At 37.1% G+C, this 10704-nt stretch overlaps 1 protein-coding gene across 1 annotated transcript in view; it reads right to left on the bottom strand.

Annotated features, from left to right (window-relative positions):
* The window catches only part of LOC106326530 (non-specific lipid-transfer protein-like protein At2g13820), a 7972-nt gene extending 3451 nt beyond the window's left edge, over positions 1-4521 (bottom strand). Inside the window, exons 1-2 of the mRNA XM_013764493.1 lie at positions 4101-4521; positions 3972-4010 (exon numbers count right to left, since the gene is read on the bottom strand). Coding sequence (XP_013619947.1) covers positions 3972-4010; positions 4101-4479 — 418 coding nt within the window. The 5' untranslated portion in view covers positions 4480-4521. The remainder of the gene's footprint in view (positions 1-3971; positions 4011-4100) is intronic.
* Between the last annotated feature and the right edge of the window lie 6183 nt (positions 4522-10704).

Genomic DNA, 10704 nt, shown 5'->3' with positions numbered 1-10704 from the left:
TTTCTCTTGGTGCATGGCAAAAAGCGCTAATTTGACCTCCCATTCAGAGACCGGAGCTGTAAGGTCGTCATTCATAGCACCAGTTATTGTTGTTGGCACCTGAGCTAGCGCCTCCTCGATTTCCTCCGGGTTCGATGATTCAAAAATCTGCCTGAAGTAACTAGTAGCAATGACTACAAGTCCTTCTTCATCCTCGATAATGTTCCCATTCTCATCTAGGAGCTGTGTAATCTTATTCCTTGCTCTTCTTTGCTTCGTCAATGCATGAAAGAATTTTGTGTTTCTATCTCCCTCTCTCAGCCAAAGCACCCGACTCTTTTGCTTCCAGAACATCTCTTCCGCTTTAAGAGCATGGGAGAGTTCCTTCAGAGCTGCTGCAATTTTCTCAGTCGTGGCATTATCATCTGCATATAAGCCTTCCACCTTTTCTTTAAGCTCTTCCACTAATTTTGCCGAATTGACATTATTTAGCTTCCGCCATTCACTCAAGGCTCTCCTGCAGCTAGAAATATGTTCCATAATACTTGCGCCTGGAGGAAGATCAGGTGATTTCCATCCCTCAAGGATAACCTGCCGTAACTCCTCATTATCCAACCATCTTTTATCAAATTTAAACTTTTTGGATCTTCTCGTTGGCTTTATGAGTATGTCTGCAAGAATCAGACGATGATCCGATCCCCATAGCCTCAGGTACTTAACATTCGAGTTTGGAAACTTCTCATGCCAGTCCGCATTTCCTACTGCTCTGTCTAAACGAGATCGAACTGTTGATCCTCCAGCTCTCTTCCCCACCCAAGAAAGCATATCTCCCGTGAAAGGAAATTCTAACATGCCACAATCATTAAGCATCTGCTTAAAAGGAAGAAAAGAGCTAACAGGGCGTTGTCTTCCTCCTGTCTTTTCGTTATGACATGTTATTTCGTTAAAGTCTCCTATCATAAACCAAGGTCCATTTCTTGTTGTTGAGAAACGCGTAAGACGTTCCCAAACTTGATCCCAACTTTCTAGTACAGGGTCACCATAAACAAACGTCATATAGACTTTTATTCCATTAATGATTGCCTCAATGTCAATCATACGATTATTCGAAAACAAAACATTAACTTGAAACTCATCCATAAAAACAAAGCTAAACCTCCGCTGAGTCCAAGTGGCTCAACAGTAAACAAATGATCAATTCCTAAGTCAATCTGCATGTTTTGCAACAGCAGCCTTCTATTCTTCGTCTCAGAAAGAAACACAAGTCCTGGGCGATGCTTCTGACACATCTCCGTAAGGCCTCGAACTGTGATGTCGTTTCCAATCCCTCTACAGTTCCAACTGAGCGTCCTCATTGATCAAAGTGGGATGGGTTTTTGGATCCCATCAAACCATCATCCTTTGAAGAGCCGGTTCTCTTCCTCGAGCTATGGTGGTGGCGTCTTAAGCCTCCAGTCCCACCAGACTCACGAAATACATGAGACGAACCATCACTCTTTGATCTCTTCTGTGTAGATCCTCGAAGAAGAATCTCAAATTTATTTTTCTGAATGCCCAATGGAGCACTCGACTTGTAACCATGCTTAATATGTCTCGATGATCTACCAGCCAACCTCTGTGATTTCTGATCAGAACCACGAACTTCCCTACCCTGCCTGCTCTTGGCTTCCATTTCCACAAGCTCCACTCCCATCAAATCATCATCTTGCATCTCACTATCCATCAAACCATCATCTAGCTGCTCTGTAATATCCATATCGTCGAGTGCTTCAATCACCTGATCATTCTCCTTAGTCGGTTTTGGATCCTGCTCCGTCAAAGTATCAAAAGCTAGAGATCGAGGAGTCCCTTTTAGACGTTTCGTTACGTTCCCATCTAAGCCATCTCCCCGGGAAGGCGTGACAATAGTACTGGCTATTCTCCTCGTACCAGTAGCCCTACCCAAGCCTCTCTGATCAGGACTCGGACGCGCTGGAGACTGCAGTGGAGGAACCTCGCAATCAGCCTGCACACTCTTAGCACTTTCCCTCGGCGGTGAAGAGGCCCTTTGCCTTTGGTGATCATCTGGACCATCTGCACGATCCAGCGATACATGCACCAGCCGATCACGTACCACATTCCCATCATGGCGGCCCTGGGGCTGGGACTTCTTCTCACGCCAGGTTGCACCAATGTACCTGTCGTAAGGCTTTGCCTCCTCTCGCGCACCCCCATACTTCTTCCTCCAAGACGGTTCATCCCGCCGGCGAATAACCCTATCCGTATGGCCCTTATAAGCCTCACGGGGGTTATTCAAATCATAGCTTCGCCCTTCAATAGCCTGCCTCCCAGTAGCATAGCTAGACTGCTTAAGATATGGACCAGCCAACGCTTTTGAGTGTAGCGCATTGGGTTCCTTCTTAACCAATGGTTTTGAGTACTGCTGTGGCCTATGCTCCTGCAGCTGAACCCGCGCAAAGACGCCTTAGCGCTGTATCGAAGGACAATACTCCTTCTCATGTGTAAGCATACCACAAGTAGAACAATACTTAAACAACATCTCGTACTTAATTTCAATCGTAACCTCATCTCCCTCCGGAGATTCAGCCTTCCTTGCAAACTTTAGTGGCCGACGAGAGTCAAAATCTAAAAGCATTCTGCCTTCAATCAGCTCTATTGTGTCCTGATGAACATGTCCCAGCCGGGAACCTATTTCTCTCAGGTTGTTCTCAGTCCATAGGTGCAGGGGTACACCAATCAGTCTAGTCCAAAATGGTATTATCCAAGGATAGTCATCATGAACAATGGGCTCCCAGCGAACCAGCACAAACATACAGAAGTTGAAGTGGAACGGACCCTGTCGAAGAACAAAGTTTAGCTCCTCTTCGGTGGTAAAGTTGAGTAAAAACTTTCTATTTCCCAAGTCATTTGCAGTGATGCGATCCTCCATCCCCATTGAACCGGCATTTTCTGGAGGAGTTTCTCCACGCTTTGTTTTTTCGGGTTCAGGATCTTTCCGATCAGAGACAGTTTGAATTCATTAATGTTTTGGGAGACATCATGATCCGTTAACTTGATCGGTTCATCATCATCCTCATAGAGGATTCCCTTGCCCTTGATATCAGCCATATGTGCTGAATTTGAACGGTACGAAGATCCCATATTTGGGTGATCACACGGCAGTGAACGTGAAGATCTGATATTGCTCGGCAACAAGCGAGACGATCGTGAACCAGAGCCGATCTGATGTAAACAAGCGAGACGATCGTCAACGAATGTAATCACATGGCAGGGAACGTGGAGATCTGATATTGCTCGGCAATGAACCAGAGCCAATGACCGTGATCACACGACAGTGAACCGGAGTCAGTGATCACACGTCAACGAACGTGAAGATCTGATATTGCACAGAGAGCAGACCAAGAGAGATCGGCAACGCACAGATCCGCTTGATGGAGAAGAGAGTGAGACTCCAATGGGAGTCTCAACCTTTGCTGCCGTGAGAAATACACCAGTTAAGATCGAACGAGATGGAGTGTGTGATGAGAGCTTCCTATATCCAGGGTGATCCACACGCCGAAGACCGTGTCGACCAGATGAAGATCAAAACTTAAATGCCATTGGAGTCACCACAGAAGCCCTAGCCTCCACATGACAACACTTAAATGTTGTAATATGTCTCTTTTAATATATAAGGAATATATCATTAAAAAAGTAAAGAAAGTTTACATACCAAAAGTGTAGCTCACTTATAACTATTGCCATGCCAATACGGTACCAATAATTTACTTTTTATAATTCTAATGATCCTCAATGAAATATGAGATAAAATTTGATTTACCAGAAAATATAGTAAAATTGCTAAAAATAAAACGTAAGATACCATTTTAATACTGTATAATCGACCTGTAAGGCAAAACAAAAAACACAGAGAAGCCTTCAATATTAACTATGAAACATAGTCGATTAATTATCAAAGAAAAAAGCCAAAAGAAACGTACTCGGAGACATACCAGCAGTAGATGCAGCCGGTGTCGCCTCGTCCAGGATCGCTACACCAGCAATAAAAAAATTAACTTCGGAACAATGAAAATACTACGCAAACAGCATTAGGTTTGAGAGAAAAAAATGAAAATACTCACCGCAATGAGGAGCAACAATGGAGAGCTTGCATGTCGTAGGCATGGCACGAGCTCTAGTGTTATTCACTGCAAACCCCATAGTTTTGCTACTTTCTAAACCAATGCAAATACACTTAGGATTATATTGTAGAACAGATAGAATTCCCCGATCGCGACAACAAACTTTTGTGGGCGTAGTATCATTTGATCCAGGGGTAAGGTACGAGAGACAATCCATCATGTCATATATAATGCTGGAGCAATCAGAATTTGATGGTCCTGGCGCTGGAGAAGCTACGGGTGAAGGAGAATTTGCCGGCTGTGGTTTGTTGCGGGCGTGGATGGGTGCAAATGATGATGATAGTAGAAGTATTAAGATGGAAAGAAGTGACTGCTTCATTATTTCTATATTATTTTCTTTGAAAGTGTTTGTTGTTTATTGTTTTCTTTGTATTGGATTTATTGTGGTACAAGGAACACGAGGTTTATATATATAGAAGTGAACTCAAAAGGAAAAGATAAGAATTTTGTTTTTTATTCTTTTTTTAGGGTTTGAGATTATTGTTAAATAGGTGGATGGTTTTTTATAGGGTTTTCTAGAGGGTTTTTTTTTGCAAATTAATCCGCAAACTCAAAAACCCACGGGTCAACTCTTCAAGTGTCAGTCAAACCGCAATATAACCCTCGGCCGTATATATGTGTATTTGACTGTGTATAATTTTAACATTTTTCAATACTACGTCGTTTTGGCGCTAATTTTTGAATGAAAAAAAATTGTTGAACTCGGGGTTTGAAACTTGAACATTATGTGCATGCTATATAACCAAATATATAGATTTGTTAAACGCAATTATATAGATTTCTAAATATATTGAACAACAAATTAAACAAATATATACACTGTCAAATTAAAAATTAGCGCCAAAACGACGTAGTATTGAAAAATGTTAAAATTATACACTGTCAAATACACATACATACGGCCGAGGGTTATATTGCGGTTTGACTGGCACTTGGAGGGTTGACCCGTGGATTTTTGAGTTCGCGGATCAATTTGCAAAACAAAACCACGTTGAGAGTTTTTTTGCAGAAAACCCTTTTTTATATCTTGATTGTTTTTGTTTTCTGTTCGTTGAGTTTATCTTTCTTTCTCCTTTTTTTTGGTCAAAGTTGAGTTGATCTTCTTATTCTAGGTCAAATGATTTTGTAACGGAAGCGCATATCTTTGGCAAAGTTAAGTTTGAATTTAATTTCAAATCTCACTTTGGTGTGTTTGTATTTGTTTGTTTGTAAAAGTGACAACTATCATTTGTTATATTTACTTAACTATAATAATATGAACTAGATTTTGATCTGCACAACCGCACATATTTTTGTTTTCGTGCGAATGTATGTAGAAATTTTGTTTTTATATCATCAGTAGTATATGTTCTTGCAAGAACAGTTTATTTTTACCCCATACAAACGAAATTTGAAAAATTGAATCAATATATGTAAACTTTGGTAATGAAAAAGTTATAAAGCGTTACTTTACGTACAATTTTATCGGTCAGGATAAATTTAAGAGTATCTTTACTGTAACTGGTATGTTGCCTCCATGAGTGAAGCAACATAACTTGACATGCCATCCTAATGACTTTTTCCCAAGGATTTTCACTCTAATTTTGGTTGAATCTACTCTATAACAGATTGAAAGATGGGGTTTTGATGGATATTGGTTTGATGGACGAATTAGGGTTGATATAAGGATGGTTTGAAGGGATTTGATGGATTGATATGAGGTTTGTGGAAAAGACCTCATACACTCCTTTCTCACTCTGGGTTTGACACACTAGTCAGCTTGAGAGTTTGTTGATGGTTTTGGGTTCACACACTTCACAATCAAGTTGTCCAGAGAACAAATGAATCACCAAAGAAGAAATGAGTTTTTTGATAAAAATGATCATTACTTCAGACAAGAGTTTCAACCAGGTTATGTAGAAAAGGAAAAAAAAACAATAATAAATCACTAGATAAGCTTCATGAACAACATAGGGAATATAAATCAGACAAAGACTTAATTAAACTAGCTGTTGTAGGAAACAGCTGATTAAATGACGGTAGTTGGGGTAATGGTGGTTTGGCCAAGTAACTCTCCTTCAATTTCTTGGTTCTGAACAAAGCAAGCAATATTCTCAATCAGCTCCGTGGATCTTGATCTCGTAATGGGCCCTACAGAGATGGCAAATGGATTTTCTTTCTCGATATTGGACTTCTTTTGAGCTGAGATTGACACATCTTCATTTGGGTGAGTAACAGGGGAGTCGCTCAGTAAAGTATGAGATGCTAAATTCGAAGTCTATGGACTCAGACATAGCACTCCAAATTTACATTATAATGAGACACTTTGCTCACTCCTCAGCGCGCCACGTCAGCGTTTGTGGGCTCCACTTTTAAAAAGTGTCAAGCTCATGGCTCGAACCCAGGTTATTGAGATATAAACACCAACATTTATACCACTAAACTAAAGGATACTTTGTATATTGATGGCTGAAACTAATATATATTTATGAAGGCCGGAAGCCCTTGCTTCTTCTGCTTCTTTTTAGGGCCGGGCCTACAAGTGTATTATGAGTTTTATTTTAAATGAGATTCATCACGTTATATGAAAAAAACTCAAGTTTGTAACAATTATAGTTTTCTCATATTGTAAACTGTCGTAGTTTAACATGAGTTAGGGTTATTTTCATCATTGTCTCAGACAAGTCTGAGTTACAGAGTTACGCCGTGTGTCTGTTCGTAATCTATTTTTTCACCGGTGAACTCTTCATCTCCCCATCTTAAATCTCTTGATCATAAATGTTCCTGATTTGTAGCCCCTCTGTAAACCCTATGTATATGAGAAATTCTCATCTTTGATGAACCTAATCTTCATCTCCACAAAACTCATTGATTCGTCTTAGCTTTAACCATCTTCTTGAAAATGTCTCTCTTTGCCTCTCAATTTCCTCAAACCAGCGTCCCCGGCGTCCGTCACTCAACCTTCGAATCTCTCCGTCTTGGTCGTAGTAGTCAGAGCATAGCCTCTGGCCTCCTCCGCTTCTGGGATTCCCTGAACTTCAAGAAAGACATATGGAGTTTATGGAATCACGGTTCTCTTTCTTGATGAAAAGGTAAGTTAATCTTCGATCTATCACACTTATTTAACATAATTGTTTTTAAATTTATTTCCTGATTCTTTGTTGAATAATATTATTTTCAGATTCCGTGATTCATGGGTTTATTCCCGCCGGACGTACTGACCATTACAAGCTATCTTTGAAAGTCAATTCCATTGTGAAAGTCGATCGTTTTGAGGTTGCTAGGTGTTCAAGCATGTACAAGATGATCATCCATTCCTCATTCGTTTCATCTCACCAACCATTATTGATGAAGTCATCACAGGTGCTCCTGGGATCAATCTACAGTCATGATTAGACTGTTCGACAATCTCTAAGTGATTGCGAACACAAACCTAGAACTCCCATGTATATTATCATATTGCATCTGAGTTTATATTATGGTTCAATATCATAAATCATATTTAAGCTCGTAGATGTGGTTGAGAAAATCCGTTCTGTCCAGGGCTCTGGCCTCACCAAAGAAACAACTCGAGTCTGTATCCGTCTCCTCATTGATCCGTAAGAAATACTCCCTCCGTTTCATATTAAGTGTCGTTTTAGAGAATTTGTTTCGTTACAAAATAAGTGTCGTTTTCGATTTTCAATGCAAAATTTATCAATTTTATGGAAAATTTATTTTTCTATCGGTTGAAATATAATTAGGTGTATAGGTAATAGTGTTTTTTTTATAGGAAATGTAAAAAATTAATTGTTTTCTTAATCCGTGTGACGAAACCTAAAACAACACTTATAATGAAACAGAGGGAGTAATCAACACACAATTTCCTTTATATTATTGTCTATATTGTGCTAACATCAATAATCAAAAATATTTCCTACCCAAGTTCTGTGATCGTCTATTTATCTCCCTTACTTATCAAACTAATTTTACACAAACCTTTAAATTACAGCTTAAAAGAAACCACAACAACCCAAACAATCAAAACACCAGAAACTAGAATCCCAAAAAGACGAATCATTAATAATCTTACAATAATCACCTCAACTAAAACTCAACGACACATACATCGAGTCTGCTAAACAAATACAAACTACACGGCCAGCTATTTAACAATTTACAAACTTAATTTCGCAGATGCTTACGAAAAAGACGAAAACGACAAACAAGATCAATGAAATTACCTAAACAAAAAACAGAGTAAGTTATGAACTCCGATAAATACAACTAATAATGATTTTTGTTTACATATTACCCATCAAATAAAAGAGAAACAAACACAGCCCCACCAGAAGATACAAGAGACAATCCCGACAGATACAAAGGCGGCAACAACATCTCCACCTGCTCATTCCTCTTGTCTTATGAAAATAGCTTACATAACCAATGTCAACAGGCCAATGTTATTTTTTTCTTATGAGAAATACATATATTTGTTTAAAACCCATTAAGGCCCAAATACTCAGAATTGTCACTCATTCTATAGTTACTAGGGGTTTAGCCCTCGCGCAAGCTCGGGGCTGGGTACGTTGTTAATGCATTGTGTTGTTTTGTGTATGTAATTGTATTGTTTTTTTTTTGACAAAAGTTTATTTGGTCATGTTGTCTATAATTATCTAAGAATGGAGGATTGAAAGTTACACAGGTTGATTACGTAGATCTAACAATCACCATAGTATTAATTTGCGTTGTTATTTTTTTTTAATCATATATTGATATAGTTTTGATTGACCTTTACCGTTATTTATGGTTTAATGATCAAAGATAACCGAACTTATGTAGTTCTTAATTTACAGCCCAAATTGTGTAAGGAAAAGGGTTTAAATTTTGATTTTATTTTTTTTAAATGTATATGTACCGTAAATAAAATAGTTTTCTTAGTTTACACGGATTTTATTGTGAAACTTTTCAAATGTAGTATTTTTTTGTAAAATTAAAGTAATAAGTGGAGATATTTATATATTTATATTGTTATATATTTTTTAGTGTATAGGTTTAGCGGTTTTTAATAAAAATGGTTTTGAAGTTGTTAAAAAAAAATTCAATCGCAGACCAAAAAAAGAAATTGGTATAGCTTTATGTTTCACGAAAATGAAAAAGTAAACCGGGTTTAAATTGTTTGGGTTTGAAATTTGGTAGGCCTTGGAACATAAGTTTTCTCTAACCCACGACAACCACCCTTTAGGATCTGAGTGGTTAGACATTAGAAATTTAAAAGAAAACTAGAACTCGACCCGCACAACCGTACGGGTGATTATTTTCATTTTTATACACATAATTATTTATTTTACATGGCTAACTATAATATTTAACATATTACAAATTTTTTAATATAACATTTTAAAACACAACAAATTTATAGTTCACATACAGTAACTTAATTTATATTTTTTGAATTTTCAGTGATAGCATATATTAAATCATGTGATATAAAATTGTAAATTGAAAATCTTATTGATTAAGGATCAAAAATTGAATTGAAAATTATTATATTAAATTAGTATCGTAAATTTAGTAAAATATTGTACATGAGATTAGTTATAATTACAAAAATTAATTAGATATTTTAAAAGTTTGTTTTAGTTAAAATGAAATATATATTTAATTTTTAAATAAACACAAAATTAACTAAAAAAAATAAATTTTTGTTCAAGTGAAAAATGAAATATACATTTATTTTAAACAAATACGAAATTGATTGAATATTTAAAAGCTTTATTTTAATGAAAAATGAAATATATTTTATATTGTAAAAATGATATGAAAAGATTTTTATCCAAATACAATTTGAGAGAAAATATAGGAATATCTATTTATTTGTTTGTTATAGAATATTCAAATAGGTGAAATATTTATATAAAAAATAATTTAAACAACTTTCTAAGGGTGGTCCAAATTAAAAAAAAATCACACATGAATTAAGTCATGACTTCTGTTTTAATAGTATAGATACATTAACATATAGAGAGTTTGAGTTAATTCACTATTATCAACTGGTTGGGAGTTAAAAATACTTGAAACTTAACCGTTGTCATCCAATAAAACGTTCAATTGCTATGTGTATGCTCTGCTTGCATGCTATGTGTGGAGAAGGGATTGGAAACAGTGAAACCCGAATTAAATCAACTTCAATGCTTGTCACGAATATTAACCAAAATGAACCCTATATGAACTAAACCCCATGAGTCAAAACCAGCTTATTAGAGGAGAGAACAACTACAAACCCTAATCTTGATAAGAAAGATCGAAACTTTATGAGCAGAAAACCAAAAGCGAGAAGATCTGGGGGGATACTTACGAGTCGGAAATTTCAGGTTGGTTTGACATGGTGATTGCCGAAATCTTTATTTCTGAATTAAAAGAAATACATTGAACAGAAGGGAAGGTAAAGAGGTTTGCAGATTCACGGCAAGGATGAAGTGTGGAAGAACGCCAACAACTAATGAAGACCCAAATCAGACCAAACCAAACTAATAACCTATTCGACCAAAATAAATAAACCAAAAATTAAGTGGGTCCCACATGC

Source organism: Brassica oleracea, chromosome C2 (assembly GCF_000695525.1).
Source record: "Brassica oleracea var. oleracea cultivar TO1000 chromosome C2, BOL, whole genome shotgun sequence".
Classification (NCBI taxonomy): Eukaryota; Viridiplantae; Streptophyta; class Magnoliopsida; order Brassicales; family Brassicaceae; genus Brassica; species Brassica oleracea.
Note: the sequence above shows the minus strand (reverse complement) of the source record. Positions and strands in the feature narration are given on the sequence as shown.